The sequence below is a fragment of the Trichechus manatus genome, unplaced genomic scaffold (assembly GCF_000243295.1).
Source record: "Trichechus manatus latirostris isolate Lorelei unplaced genomic scaffold, TriManLat1.0 scaffold00015, whole genome shotgun sequence".
Taxonomy (NCBI): domain Eukaryota; kingdom Metazoa; phylum Chordata; class Mammalia; order Sirenia; family Trichechidae; genus Trichechus; species Trichechus manatus.
This window is the reverse complement of record NW_004443951.1, coordinates 2,328,708-2,344,388: the sequence shown is the minus strand read 5'-3', so window position 1 is coordinate 2,344,388 and position 15,681 is coordinate 2,328,708. Positions and strand designations below refer to the sequence as shown.

At 51.1% G+C, this 15,681-nt stretch overlaps 1 protein-coding gene across 4 annotated transcripts in view; it reads right to left on the bottom strand.

Annotated features, from left to right (window-relative positions):
• SLC1A7 (solute carrier family 1 member 7) overlaps positions 1 to 15,681 on the bottom strand; it is a 54,297-nt gene that overhangs the window by 21,481 nt on the left and 17,135 nt on the right. For all 4 annotated transcript variants that reach the window (XM_004371721.3, XM_004371722.1, XM_023727056.1 and 1 more), the window contains exon 3: positions 458 to 673. In XM_004371721.3, the coding sequence (XP_004371778.1) occupies positions 458 to 673 (216 nt within the window). The remainder of the gene's footprint in view (positions 1 to 457; positions 674 to 15,681) is intronic.

Sequence of the window (15,681 nt, the reverse complement as noted above, 5' to 3'; positions counted from 1 at the left end):
TCTGTTAAAAGGGACTAATAAAAAAGGGGAGGGGGCAATAATTGCTGCTCTTCCACAATAGAAGCTGGGTGTGGCCCGGGTGAGATCAGGGAATCGGCCAGTCAGTCAGCACACACTCCCTGTTGCCTGCTCTGGGCCAGGTGGTGTGCTGGGCTGGGCACCCAGAGAAGGTGGGCAGCCTGGTGGGCAGACCATGCAGGGTGAGAGACAGCGGGGGCAGCGCGTGCAGAGTTGGTGCTCAGTAAACATTTGCCATCGGCGTCAATCCACCAGGGCGATCATGGTCTCTGAATGCCCTGTTGCTGCCACCCTTGTTACCACACGTGATCAAGGGTAGGCTCTGACCCCCCACCCCCATCTCCACACCCTATCCTTTCCTTGGGAAGCCACATTCGGGTCTCTGGGGGTCCTGGCCCAGGCATGGCACCCCAAGCAGGGTGCTGGTGGTGAGGGTTACCGGATGAGGTCCAGCAGGGCATCGGCCGAGCTCATGATGGGCTTCCCACTCTGCTCCGTGGTCTCCTTCTGGGCAGCACCGCCCGGGTGGATGACAGTGACCATGATGATGCCCACAATGACTGCCACAAAGGTGGTCCACAAGTAGTAGGCCACGGTGAGGATACCCAGGCGGCTGGAGGTCTTGGCATCCAGGGAGGCAAGGCCAGACATCAAGCTGGGAGAGTAGATGTGGGTCAGGGTCTTGGGTGTGGGGAGGCCCTATGCCCAGCCCACTCTCTCATACGCTTTCTCCTGGCTGTGCCCAGCACCCTCGTAGTACCCCAGGGAACACACAAGCATGGGAACCCCCTTCCCCCAGTAATCCAGTCCTCATAGCTCCTTCAGCCTCTCTCTCAGCTGGCTCTCCCTCACCCCCAGTCACAAGACCAGCAGTTTCACACCTCTAGGCCTTTGCACGTGCTGGTGTCCTCTTACCAGCCTTTCTTCACTGGCCTAACTCCTTCTCACTAGGCAAGACCAAGCTCAAAGTCACCTCTTCAGTGAAGACTTTTTTGGACTCTGGGCCTCTCTCCCAGAATAAGAACCCACTCCTGGGCCCCCACAGTCCCCGGCCTCCTCTGTCGTGACCCTGGTTGCCCTTGTCTGTTTGCCTGTCTGTCTCTCTCACCAGACTGAAGGCACATGAGGGGTGGCACAGGCCTGACTTCTCTGTGGATCCCCAGTGCCCAGCATGGGCGGACCCTGAGCAGGGGCTCACTGCAGGCTTGCTGAATGAATGAATGAGTGAGTGAGTGAGTCAGTCAGAGCACTGGGCTGGGAGCTGATGGCCTGGGACCTAGCCCTAGCTCTGTCAACTGGCTACGTGACCTTGGACAAGCAAGTCACTCCCACATCTTTGGTCTCAGAATCCCTGTTTATGAAATGGGATCACGGTGAGATTTTCTCTGAGAGGTGCCACCCTGTGGCCATCTTGGGTTAGTGTCTGGCTGACTCCTAGGAGGTTGTGTTGAGGGGGCTTGTGAATCTCTCTCCTCTCAGCTGCTCCCCATCCTTGGCTACCCTGACCTGGGCTCCTCCTTCCCTCCCCTTAACCTCCCTCCCAGCCCCAAGGCCACTGTTCTATGGCTGTTGGGGGTGGGTGGGTGAAACATTAATTAAGGGAATGCTTGTGCTTTGCTTTGCTGCCAAAAGGATTTTTCCCTAAAGCCCTTTCACTCTCTCAGATAAAGGAAGTATTTGTCTGGTTTTAATCATGTAAACAAGAGTGGATAATCCATCCTGCAAGCTCCTTTTATCAACAGGCTACGTGAAGGCAGGCAGCCTCCAGCATCGGGGCTGAGCACAGAGGCCTCCCCATCCCAGGCTGTAAGTGCTGCTGCCAGTGTCCTTCTCTTCTCTGCTGGCTGCTGCAGAGGCGTGCTCTTCCGCTAAGACACAGCTTAAGGGCTCCCTCCGCCAGGAAGCCTTCCCTGCCCCCCAGGCTGGTGACGGCCCCTTCTCTGAGCTCCCACACCCCCGAGCTTCCCTCTGCCCCAGCGCCCGCCTCGCTGAGTTGCTGATTGCTTCCTGAAGTGTCTCCAGGACTGGCCCTGGGTCTGAGTCAATGCTGGGTTCAGAGCTGGCTCAGAGCACAGCTTGGTAACACTGCTGAACGAAGGAGTGAATGACTGGAGTCCATGTTTACAATCTCCACTCACCCTCATCTGCCAGGACGCCATATGTTAGTGACGGGCTTAGGGTGGGTCTTGGACATAAATCCTGAAGGGCTCATAATGGGATTGCTCAGCCTGGGGAGGGGCACACTGGAATCATTATTCATGAGACAGATTACCCCAGACCAGATCCAAGCATTCCTCTGACCACAGAAGAGTTCCCCACAGTCAAGTCCTACCATCTTGGCCACAGGGAAGCCATGGCCCTGAGGGTGGGAGTGGACCTGCCTGAGGTCACACAGAACACTAGTGACCATTCAGACCAGAACTCAGGCCCTGACCCCAGTCCTGCCCTCTTTCATCCATGTCTTTATTCAAACCTTTAGAGCATACCCACTTGTGCCATGCCCTGTGCCCACAGAAAGAAATCAGAATTGTCTCTGACCTCAGGAGTCCCTGGTCTGGCAGGGGGTGGGGAGGGAGACAGACAGGGGCAGATTATCTGTCCCATCATGTGGCGAAACCCATGCGAAATTGTTCACTATGATTAGTAAGCACAAGTAAGCCCGTGCTTACCTGGCTTATTGGCTCATCTGTCCCTGTCAGGGACTGCAAATTTGAAAAGAGGCTTTGATTCTGTAGGAAGGTGCTGTGGGGTTGGGAGAGAGGCAGATGTCAGCCATAGCTAGAAGCAGAATCTTTGATGTGGTGAAAAACGTGAAATTGTTCACTACAAATGATCTGGTAAGCAAGGTAAGCATCGTATTTACCTTGACCATTGGATAATCCACCCTTAGAGACAGATATAACACTTTGGACATAATGGGCACCAAGAAAACACTGGACAAGGTAGACCCATCAGTACCATAAGGAAGGGAGGGATCACTTTAGCTAGGAGAGTTAGGGAGGGCTTCCTGGAGGAGATGGCATTTGAGTTAGTTCCTGGAAGATTAGGAAATAGAGTGGATATGCTAGGCAGGGGGACAGCAGAAGCAACTGGGGAGGCCAGGAGACTGGAAAGTTGGAGAACACTGGGCTGTTTAATGTGGTCAGAGCTCAGGTCATATTTGAGGAGCAATGATAGATGGGACAGAGAACATAGACTGAGCTCAAGACGGGGGTGGCCTTGAACGCCAGGCTCAGGGCCACTGAGGAGACACTGAGGGGAGGAGGGGACAGGGTTCTTGAGGTGCTTCAGCACAACTCATCTAGCAGAATTTGCTGGACGTCTGGGAAGGGAGAGCTAAGAATTCCTCAAGTGTACAGGGTGGGAACAAAGTTTACCAGGAGGGTCATGGATGCAGTGTTTGTAAGAGCAAAAACCTGGAAACAACCTAAGAAGTCATCGATGTGGATTAGGTAAAAAGTTACTATGGGGTCTATGTGATGGGGTTCTAAGTAGCCATGGGAAAGACGTTCCCAGCCTGACATTAAGTCAGAGGCAGATTAACCAGTAAGTAAGGTATGCATACCAAAAACCAAACCAAACCCATTACCACTGAGTGGATTCCGACTCATGGCGACTCTACAGGACAGAGTAGAACTGCCCCATAGGGTTTCCAAGGAGCGGCTGGTGGATTCGGACTGCCAACCTTTTAGTTAGCAGCTGTAGCCCTTAACCACTGTGCTACCAGGGCTCCAGGTATGCATTGGCTTACATTAAGCAAGGTATGCACGGGCTTCCTTGTGTTTACTAACTAATCTGTAGTGAACGATTTCACATTGTGTGGTGAAACCCATATTCACTACAGATTAGTAAATACAAATCAGCCCATGTGTACTTTGTTTATTGGGGAATCCAGCCCTGTGTTAAGCAGAAAAAGCAAATTATAAGATAATTTGTAGCTCTGCAGGGAGCCCTGGAACCTCATGGGAAGGAGATCTCTCCCAATTCGTGGTCCAGACGTAGAGTGTTTGAGGGATTGTGCAGAAGAGGGGTGTTAATGAAGAAGGCCTCCTGTGGGAGAGGTCCAACACAGGGCTGGTGCTGACTCAGGGGGGAAGGGAGGGACCACGGGTCTTAACATGGCAAGAGAGGGCCCCTGGCCCTATCCTGATTCAGCCCCTGGAGCAACCCATGGCTCTGTAAAGGAGAGTGCTGATGAATGGAAAGAATTTCACCACCTGGGTTCTGCTCTGGACCCCAGCCCCCTCAGTAACGGGAAGGGTTTTCCTGTTGGTGAGCAGCAGAGATGGGGAGAGAATGGCAAGCAATAGGTGACAGAGCAGACCGCCCCACCCAGGCAGTGTCAGAGTGACCAGTAGGCCATCGCAGAGGCCAAGAATAAGAGCTAAGGACAGGGAGGGCAGGAGGCATGGATTCCTTTCAGCCAGCCCCACCCCCAAAATCCACAGTTACAAGAAAGGAGGTCTGAGGTCCCATCATGTGGCCATCTGGCTGGTGGGGGCTTCTTGTGGCATGAGCCTTTAGGGTCAAGCAGTTAAAGTAAACTTTCTGAGAACCAGCAAGCTAGGGCAGGGTACTTGGTGGTGGGGGAGCATTAGGTTACATGGACATGGACAGAAAAGAAATCCCTAGAAAGTTTAACAGGAGGTGTCCTTTGGATGGTGGAGTTACGGGCAATTTTTTTATTTTTAATATTTCTCCATGTTCTCTGTTATTTCTAGGATAAGCATGTCTTCCTTGTGTGACGGGAACCACAACCCTCAAGTACCAGGCAGCCACAGAAACCATAATTTGTTTGGAGCTTTACTGTTCAGCTTTACACCTGAACGTCCACCTCATTTGATCCATAAACAACCTTCCAAGTCAGTGCTACCCAACAGAATTATAATGTGAGCCACATTTGAAATTCTAAATTTTCAGTAGTCACATTAAAACAGTAAAAAGGAACAGGTGAAATTAGAATAAAGCATATTTTAATAATATACTTTATTTAAACAAGTATATCCAAGATACTATCATTTCAACGTATAATCAATATAAGAATTTTTACAATGCTTGGGTTTTAAATTTAAATTAATTAAATGAAATTATAAGTTGTTTCTCAGCTGCACTAGCCACATTTCAAGTGCTCAGTAGCTAGTGACTGCTACCATATTGGACAAGCGCCGTTCTGAGCTACGGATAAGGAAAATAAAGCTCAGGGAAGCAGAAATATTTGGCCAAGCCACTCAGCTGGTAAACTGTAGAGTCAAGACCAGAATAGGATTTCTGATTCAGAACTCTGTGGGGTTTCCCCCTCCGCTACAATGGCTGTGGTACAGAGCTGGTTAAACTCCTGTAGGAAAAAAAAGGCCTTCTGGTTTTGTCTAACCATGATTTTAACATGATCCAGGTCATGTAATGCCTGTTGAGTTTAACTCTCAGAGTTTACTACCTACGCCATGGCTACCGTCCTCAGATTTGTGGTGGTGAGCTCCCCATCTTTGGAAGTATTCACGTAGAACCTGGATGGACACCTGTTGAGATGCTAGAGTGAGGCCTCCAGATTGAGTGGGAGATTGCATGAAGATGACCTCAAATATTGCTTCTGGATTTGTGGCTTATGAATAGGTAACATTGCCTCCCCACTCTCAGGCCTGGCTGGGTGATACTGGAAGCCCAAGGCCCCCAAAGGCCCCAGGGTAGAGGCTCAGGGAGCCTAGAGGTCTGGAACTCCTTCCATCTGGCCACCACTCAGAGACCCAGGCATTGTGGATTAAGAGATGGCGGTGATTAGAGACATTAACCCAGGGAGGCAGTGAGGAGTCAGCTGGGCTCCCGGGGCCCAGCCTGTTTCAGTCTGGTGATTGTTCCATCTGCGGGAGTTGGGGAAAGGAGGTGGCGGCTGCAGACTCTTCCAGGAGGGAGAAAATGGCCACTCACTGACACTCACCTAGTTCTCACACCAACCCCTGAGGTGGGTATCATGATCCCATCTTACATGGGAAGGCTCTGGGAGCTTGGCCATCTGCCCTTTGGTTACAAAGGGGTGGGGTGGGATTGGAAGTGGCTCGCCTAAGGCTCTGCCCACTGCTGTCTTGCACACCTCACTGTGGAGAGTGGACAGGCTGCCCAGGCTTCTGGGTGCCTCCAACCCCAGTCTAAAGTCCTTTGGTGGTTCCCCAACACCCTCAGGAACCGTCCAAACTTCTTCACTGGCCTTGGGTCCAGGGTGGCCTGACTCCCTCTCCTCCTGGTCTCTCCGGCCACACTGGTCTCCCTGCTGCTTCTTGAACCACCTTTGCACTGGTTGTTCCCTCTATCTGGAATGCTCTACCCACCCTGCGCTCTGTCCCCCAACCTGATGAATTCCCATTTGCCTTTCCCCTAGGTCAGTTTAGACAACACCTCCTCTGGGAGGCCTTTCCTGACAGGCCGCATCTCTCCCTACCCCCAGGCAATGGGGCCCAGAGCACCCCGAGCTTCCCTGTTGGTTAGACTGGCACTCTGCCTGCCCCTCGCCACTGAATGGGGTTTTGTTTGCTGCCAGCTCGGTGAGTCACCTGGGGAATGGGACTGCCAAAAGACGGGTGGACCTCAGACTGGCAGGGAGAGTGTGCTAAGTCAAGCAGCAAACACCGAGGACCCCAATCCTTTGCCCTACCTTCCCTGCTTTTCCTTTTCCGTCGTCTCTTCTCATCTCTCTAGTCTCAACTCAGGCCCCTCCTCTCTCGGAAGGCCTCCCTGAGCCCCAGCTAGGCAGCTCCTATGTGCTCCTGCACGCATCCCTTAAGAGCTGGGTGGGAGCCCTTGGGCAAGTGACTGAGCCTCCATGTGCCTCAGTTTCCGCTGGAGGACCATGGCGATAATGATGGTAACTTTCTCATGGGTTTATCGTGAGGGTTAAATGTAAAGTTAACCCTGGCTTAGGATAGTGCCTGGTACATAGATTCCAATCAGTATGTTTCAGTTATTCCCTCTGTGTCATCATCATCTGTTCTGTGACTGCCTTCCTCAGCTGACTGTGAGCTCCTCCAGGGCAGGGCTGAGTCTGTTCAGTTCTAGGTCCTCAGAGCCCAGAGTCTGGGATAGGCCTGGGTGCAGGTTTGCTGATGCGTGTGATGTTAAACCCAGGTGAAATTCTAGACCAGATGGTTAAAAGGACGACTTGTGAGCCCTGGTGAGTGAGGGTTCACTGAAGGCGCCCTGAGAACAAGTCACCTGGACAGCCTTGGTCCCCTCGGCAGGTTTAGGGGGCACCCTGGCACTGCGGGTCTGTATGACATTGAAGCAGTTGGCACCAGAACCTTTGGGGACGGATGGGGGCTTGGTGATGGCCCGGGGAGTCAAATGACTATTCATAGGCAGTGGGCTTTTTGAGTGAACAGAACCTGGAAGAGGTCTCTAGAGGGGTGTTTCAGGCCTCTACTTTCAGCCCTCTCTTTCCGGGCCATTTTGAACAATGGCTTGGACAAGGCCACTGACAGCATGTGGACCAGTTCTACGGATGCCAGGGAGCTGGGAGGAGCTGCTAATGTGTCGGAGGTAATTAGGATCTAAGCAAACCCCAGCAGGCTGGGACCATGTGCCAACTCTGACATGATGAAACTGAACATGGACACATGTTGCGCCAAGCTTGGCTTCAATGGCTTGGAGAGAACAAGCAAGGGGCGGGAGGGGGGAGACTGGGCTGCAGCAGCAGCACGTGGAAAGGGGACTTTGGGGTTTTGTTTGCTGCCAGCTTGGTGAGTCACCTGGGGAATGGGACTGCCAAAAGACGGGTGGACCTCAGACTGTGGGGCCAGAAGCCCGGGGAACTAGGGGACAAGGTCATTGACCTGCCCTGATGTTGAGGCCCCCTGGAAAGGGACAGGAGAGGTGGGGTGCATCCCACAGAGGGCAGCTGGGGTAGGTGGAGGGTGACAGAGACTCAGGCCTGGGGGAAGAGCTGAAGGCGCAGGGGCTGTGGAGCCTGTAGCAGGGTAGATCCGGCAAACGCTGAGATTGGTGGGGAAACAGATCTCAGCTCAGCTTGAGGGGTCACTTTCTAACAGTGCTCTGGAAAGACCATCTTGAGAGGCAGTGAATCCCCAGTCACTGGAGGTGTGCAAGAAACTTGCCAAAGTCACACAATGAGTAAGTAGATTCAAACCCTGATCTACTAGCATAACATCCAGTCACAACTTCTGGCACTGGGAGGACTGAGAAACAGGAAGGAGCCCCAAGACCCGTGGCCAAGCCCTTGCTGTAGCCTCGGCTGACCTAGTCAGGGGCTCTCCCAGGCTGCCCCTGGAAGGCAGCTGCAGGCAGTCCACTGACAGGCGGCAGGAAGGAGGTATCTGGGGGAGAGGAGCACCTCGGCCCTTCCAAGCATCATGACATAACTTCTTCCCCCAGCAGGCGACAGGCCCAGCAAGTGCCACATTAGTGCTGAGTTATGCTTCCCAGATGGCTCTGCCACACCCCCAACCCCCAAGCCAACTCTAAGACCTGAGGCAGAATGCCCTGTCCAGCCTCCCACTCAGCTAAAGTCTGTGTCATCTGGTCCCAGCAACCCCCTTCCAAAGGCAGAAATGTCTCCCCTGCCTCTGTTTACGTACCTCAGAGGACAGGGAACTCACTATCTCAAGTCAGCCTTCTCTGTTGTGGGTTAATTATGCTTATTAGAAAGTGCTTATTAGAAACACAGACCAAAATGCTCCCTGCAAGGAAGAACGATGGGGAGAGACCGGGGCTCAGAGTTCAGGAGAGAGGAAGGAGGAAGGGGCAGCGCAGAGACAGGCATGGGCTTGGTTGGACCCTACTGCCCTGATATCCCCACCTGCTCGCGGAAGACCCCTCCTTTCCAGGCCCTGAGGGTGTTTGATCCAATCAGGACTTGTACAAATAACAAGCTTGAACTGAATCAAAAGCAAACACTGGAGGAGCTGCAGCTGCAGCCCTCAGAGAGCTCACCATTTTCCCACCATGAAGGCTGCATTCCCAAGCATAATAAGGGTCAGGCCTAATTCCCAACTCCATGTGAGCTGAGCCACTACCCTTTCTCTCCTATGTGGCCAAGAGTGCCAGATGCAAGAGAGCAGAGTGTGTCCAGGGACGGCTGTCACTCTGCTCTACAGCTGCAGGCTGTTGTCTCCATTACTAGTAACAGCTTCCTTGGGATACATGTCATGACACTGCTTACCAGCAGGGCCAACATGCCTTGGTTAGGGAACCCCTGCTCCAAAGAGAAGGAGCAGACAAAGGGAAGAAAAAGTGGAAAAGACCCCAGAGCATATAGGAACACAGGTCTTTAGCCCCCTGCCCTCTCCAGCAGTGCTCCTGTGTCTACTCCCACAAAGCTCAGGCAGGGCCTGCCCTTGGGAGCCTCTCCCCAGGTGGAAGGAGACGCTCCTCGGGCGGGATGAGCCTCTCCCCAGGTGAAAGAGCCTCTCCTTGGGTGGAAGGAGACTCTCCCCAGGTGGAAGGAGACTCTCCTCGGGTGGGATGTGCCTTTCCCCGGGTGGAAGGAGACTTTCCCAGGGTGGGATGAGCCTCTCCCCGAGTGGAAGGAGACTCTCCTCGGGTGGAAGGAGCCTCTCCAGTGTAGTGGCTGTCCACAGAGGAAGACAGAAGGAGCTTTCAAAGAACCACACACATTTCCTCAGACTTAGATATGTCCCTTCCCTGCACTCTGCTGAACACCCGCTTTGGGTGCTGTGAAGTCCCAGAAAAGAATGAAGTGGATTTGTGGTCCTCAAGGAGCTCATGGCCCAGTGGGTGGGAGACTGACAGCTGGACAACACACAACCCTGGATCATGGCTGTGATTGGGAGAGGCCTGAAGCAGAGTCCTGCCCAGCCTGGGAATCAGGGTAGGCTTCCCAGAGGAGGCTGCAGCTGAATGGATCCTTGAAGGATGAGTAGGAACTGTCTAACTGGAAGAGAAGAGCATGGGAGTCTGTGATGAGTGGTAAAATCTGGGAGCTTTTTGGAGCCACTAGGCTGAAGGTCTGACCCCACCCATGGCCCACAGCTCGGCTATATTTCCTCTCTTGATGAGTGAGGCAGTCATCTGACTGGGCAAGAGGGCCAAAGACAGATCCCAGGGTTCCCATCAGAAGGTCCAGTAGAGCTGCTGCTAAGAATGGCTGCCCCATGGATTCAAGGGCAGGGTCCAAAAGCACAGGCTGCACCAAACTGGGACCTCTGGCTGCCCACTCTTTCTGCCTCCTCCCCTCACTGCCTGTCCTGCCCCCTGCACACTGGCTCCCAAACCAGACTTCAATGGCTGCCTGGTCCAGGACTATCTCCAATAAATTAGAACGTGGGTGTTTGGGAGTTTTCTGCCAAACTAGAGTTCCTTAGGAAGGGGGGAAGGGAGCGTTGAGTTCCTTTGCCAAACATGATTTCCTGATTCTAAGAAAAATCAGTTTAAAATGCTTATAAGAACTAGAAAGGAAAACAATCTACACACAGGAACATACACACAGCCCCCTACCCCACACCATACATACAAAGACACACACCACACATTCACACACAAACTCTCTCACACACTTGGCTTGTTTTGTAATGATGTGGAGCTTACAAAACACTCTGCCATGCTCAGCATCAGTGAATCACAAACACATGGATTCAGTTTTCCTTGAATGATGCCTGGTTTAAGAAAATCAAGAACGAGGGGAGAAGAGGGTTTGGTAAAAAGCAAGTGGAGAATTGGAGGCCCTAGCTGGATCCAGATGTTGGCTTGACCCACCCCTGGTTCCCTCTGTTGCTCTTGTCTGGGAATGTGTGAAAACAAGGCTCAGCTGACTTCTCAAGGCTAGAAGCAGCTCCAGCCTCAGTGGGAGCCATCCTAGGCCACATAAAAAGCATCTTCTGGGAGCTGCTTTGTAAATCTGCATTGTGTCCATGTTATGGCTGAGGCTAAGTCTGTGGTAAATAACAGGACTTGAGGTGAATCCAGAGTCCTGGGGCACAGTGGTGCCCCAACAGTGTTGTCAGCAGCATCCTAAGTGCCTGGTGCTAGGAACGGGGTGCTGCAAACTCTGCTCCAATCCCTGAGAGGAAGAACGAAACAGGATTACAAAGATGAGGTTGCAGCATAGATAATCCTTGAGATATCATGTTGAGTGGAAGCACCACCCAGGGTGCAGATTTATTTTTGCAGAAGTAATAGTAAGGTAGGAGTCCCTGGGTGGAGCAAACGGCTAAGCACTTGGCTACTAACTAAAGGGTTTGCTGTTGAAATCCACCCAGAGGCACCTTGTAAGAAAGGCCTGCCTGGTGATCTACTTCCAAAAAGTCACAGCCATTCAAAACCCTATGGAGTGCAGTTCTACTCTGAAACACATAGGGTCTCCAGGAGCCTGAATCAACTCAGTGGCAACTGGTTTTAATAATAAGGTCTCCTCCCAGGACTTAAAGGAGCAGAAGGTTGCTAATACTTTTTGGGTTAAACTATAAATTAAAAGCAAAAGAGGTCAGAGTAGCAGTAAGTGACATTACTAGGAGATAATGGGAAAGGAGGGATCCCAGGTCCAAAAGACATGACTTTCCTAAAGAAAGAAGGTATAATTAGTATGGGATCAGTCAGTGGTAGAAGCCCAGAAGATAGAGCTGAGGGTGGCAAACCACTCAGCACCCATCCAAGCACCAACCAGGGGAGAGAGGGCCTGGTTCAAGGACATGACTCCTATGAGGCTGTGGTAGGTCCTATCCACAAGACCATTAGTCTGATGGATAAATTTTGCCAGCGGCATACATGTTCACTGGTAGAGACATCAAGTGCCCCTTGCAGTGATTTTATTTGAGAAGAAACATTCAAATGGCAAATATAAGGTGAGAAGGCATGCGCCGTCCCTGGGAAAGGGAGACCCTTTTGTGGCTTGAAGGAAGCTCCCCTCCTTGAGACTGCAAGATCTGCAAAGTTATGGAAAAGTGCAGCAATGTGCATGAGCAGCTCAGGGGGCTTCTGAGAAAGAAGAGACTAAGACCCCAAGCCCTGCTCCCTGTGGCTTGAAGTTGGTGTCAGGGTACACCAGAGTGCCCATGACCACCATCTGTTGGCACTAAAGGTCCTCAGGGCTAAACCACCAGGAGGGAAAGGAGAGTAGGTTCAACTCCCATAGAGCTAAGCTCAGCAGGTTATGACTGAGGCTGCTGTGAGGAACAATGATTGAGCACTTGGGTGTGATCTAGAAGCCTAGAGCAGGGCATCTTCTGTGGCCTGAGCAAGGATATGAACTTGCAAGGGACAGTGTGAAGGCTTTTGCCAGACTATACAGGACCTGTGTTCAACAGCAACACCATGTGGAAGGTACCAGAGCAACGCCTAATGGCAGGATCAGATGTTCCAAATCTGCCTTTATCCACCTGGCACCAGAAGCTTCTGCTGTATGAAAAAAGTTGACCCCGGCCAATGCGGTGGAGGCCTCAAGGGGAAGACACTGAATTTCCTGCTTACACAGAGGAGTAGGACCATATTACAAGGATCCCGGGCAGCACGAAGGTTAAGTGCTTGGCTGCTAACTGAAAGGTCGGTTCAAACCCACTAGCGGTTCCGTGGAAGAAAAGACCTGGAGATCTGCTCCCATAAAGATTACAGCCTAGGAAACTCTATGGGGCAGTTCTACCACATCCTATAGGATTGCTATGAGTCAGAATTGACTCAATGGCACACAACAACAATAAGGACCATATTCAGCATATTCAGTTCTCAAGGCAGTACAAAAGCAAAAACCAGCATAATTAAATTTACCCTTCCAAGTCCCTTAAGTTGCCTGTAAAGTTCAGGAGATACTGTTTTGTAAAGTTCATTCAAGACAGTTTTCCTTCCAGCTTTGGAATACGTTGCTGTTTCCTTAGGTGAACGCCAGATGAAGCAGTCAGCATACGCTTAGAGGCTAAGTATATCTAAAAAAAGCACCTCTCTTCGTGCCCTAGAATCAGAGCTGCAGTGAGATGCTCCCATCTGAGAGGCGCATGGGAACAGAGACTGGCTGAGGGACAGCAGACCCTCCTCTCTCGCAGTACAATCCGGGGCCGGGGCGGGTGCGGGGATAGCTCCCTGAAGTGGGGAATCTCCTGCCTCATTTAAATTCTTTTCAGAGCATCTGTAATTGAATTCACTTAAGTTAAATGCACATGTGATGGAATTCCACTATAAGGGCAGGTGGCAGCCCCAGCCCCAGAGTCACAATGGTTATATAATTAAATTAGCCAGCCAGCAAACAGACTTAACCAGTGGGTCACCCATGTAGTGAAGCTACAGGGAAAATGTTCTGACCAGATTCTGTGTGCATCTATCCTCCTGGGAAATTATATTTATCTCTGCAGATGAATAAATTGGCATTTGGTCTATTTGGTCGTCTCTTGCCAACATCAAGAGGACAGGCCTGACCAACTCTGGTGCCCAGACGAGGTTGAGCTTCTGAACCAGCCAGCCAAGGACCACACCCTGGACCCAGTGAATTAACTAGTAAGAATAATAGGAACAAATATTTATTAAAAAAAAAAAAAAAAGAATTCAAGTGGCAGAATTAGGGTTGTGAGATGATAGGAAGTTTTTTTTCTTCTCTGTTATCTAAAATGTTTGTCATTTGCTTATGTAATATTTTGAAGTACAAAAACTTCTTTAAAAGACAACTCCTAACCGTCCTACAAGGCTCAGTTCAAATGTTGGTCATGGAACTTCCCCTGAACTCTGCTTCAACTGGCTTCCCACTGCTCTTTATTCATTTAGTAAGCATTCAATAGGTACCTACTGTGTACCAGACCCTGTGCTGGCAATGAGAAATCACATAAGAGAGAAAATCCTATTCTTCAGAATTCTTTTTATGGCAAGACAGCAGTACTTATTCAGGAGAAATTCCTTGACAAACCACTTGGAATAGAAGCTGAGCAGCAATCCCATCCACCCCACCACTCCAGGGACAGAGCACGAGTGGAAGAGACTTTTGAAGGATAAGGGGCAGGATTTCTGGCTGGCGTGGGAGTAGGGGTAGAGAGAAGGAAGGTGGAGAGAGAGAGAGAAAAAGGGGGGCATACCCTGAGATGACCCTCAGTGATTAACACCCTTGTATAATCTTCTCCCCCTGAGTGTGGATGGGACCTGTGACTTGCTTCTAACAACAGAATGTGACAAAGGTGATGGGAAGTCACATCCGTGATTACATTATGTTAGGTAAGACTCCATCTTACATGACAGGAGAGTGAGAAATCCTGCTGGCCTGGAAGAAGCAAAGACCATGTCGTGAACTGTCCATGGAGAGGGCCTCGTGGCAGAGAACTGCAGGCAAACTTTAAGACCTCAGGGTGACCTCCAGTTGACAACCAGTAAGAAGCTGGGGCTCTCAGGCGAACAGCCTCAGGAACTGACTTCTGCCAACAACCTGAATGAGCTTGGAATTGGATTCTTCCCTAGTCAGCAGCTGCCAGATGAGAACAAAGCCCAGCTGACCCCTTGATAGAGGTCTTGTGAGGCGCGGGGCAGAGGACCCCGGTAAGCCATGCTCAGACTCCTGACCCATGGAAACCGTGAGATAATAAATGGGTGTTGTTTTAAGCCACTACATTTGTGGTGATTTGTTATGCAGTGAGAGCATCAGAAGATGGCTAAAGGACTTACACTTCTAAACGTGACCCTAACCTGGGATCTCTCTCCCAAGTGTCAGTGAAGTTACTAAATTTATGAACTACTTGAAACAAAGGGTGTTTGTCTGGATGGGAAACTGCTGAAGACGGTTGGTTGGAGGAATGTGGGGGCAGAGAAGAGCAAGAGGCAGTAAGCACTAGGAATTCATGGAAAACAAGGCTTTGACTGTCACTACCCAAAGAATAAAGAGGTCTGGTGGTGCAGTGGTTAAGTGCTTGGCTGCTAAGCGAAAGGCTGGTGGTTTGAACCCACCAGCCACTCCACAGGAGAAAGATGTATAAAGATTACAGCCAAAAAAACAACCCTGTGGAATTGACTCAACAGGTTTGGTTTGGTTTACTTTTTCTTTTACCGAAGGAATGGCTCTGGGCACGAGGTGACTGTGAGTTCTGTGGAGATGGGTGGGACTTGGCCCATGCCCCTGCAGAGGCCACCATGGATGCAGATGTGCACAGCTCAGATGAGAAGGGCTGCAGTGCAGGTTTGTATCGGGGACAGGGAGCACCCAAGTGTGCCTGGGTTCAGGGAGACTTCCCAGAGAAGGTGACAAGTAAACTACGGGTGCTAGTTAAAACCATGAAGGAGGAAGAAGTCACCCAAGGGGGCCGCCGGCTGAGAGCAGAAACAGAGCAAAGGGATAGCTCAGACAGAGAGAACCAGGAGACGGCTGCAGGACTTCCATGTTTCATGGAGGGCTTCATGAAACATCTCCGCTGGGCCTTGGAGAAGCCTGACAAAACTTTAATAAGTTAGAAAAACAAATATGTGACTTGTGCTTCAAGTGCATTATCTTATTTAATTCTCAGAATAACCCTGCCAGGAAGGTGTTCCTTGTGTTTTACAGGTTAAGGACACCCAGGCCTGGGATCCAATGCTAAATGACTTACTAGGTTTGCACAGCCTGAGAGTGCCTCCAGAGCCTCTGTCCTTCCCCTGGACTTGCTTGCAGATTCTCAGCCTCACCCACCCGGCTGCCCACTCACCTCCCTCACTGTGACTTACAAAGCCACAACTGGCCAAGGGTCGGTTGCGCACAGATGGACTGTG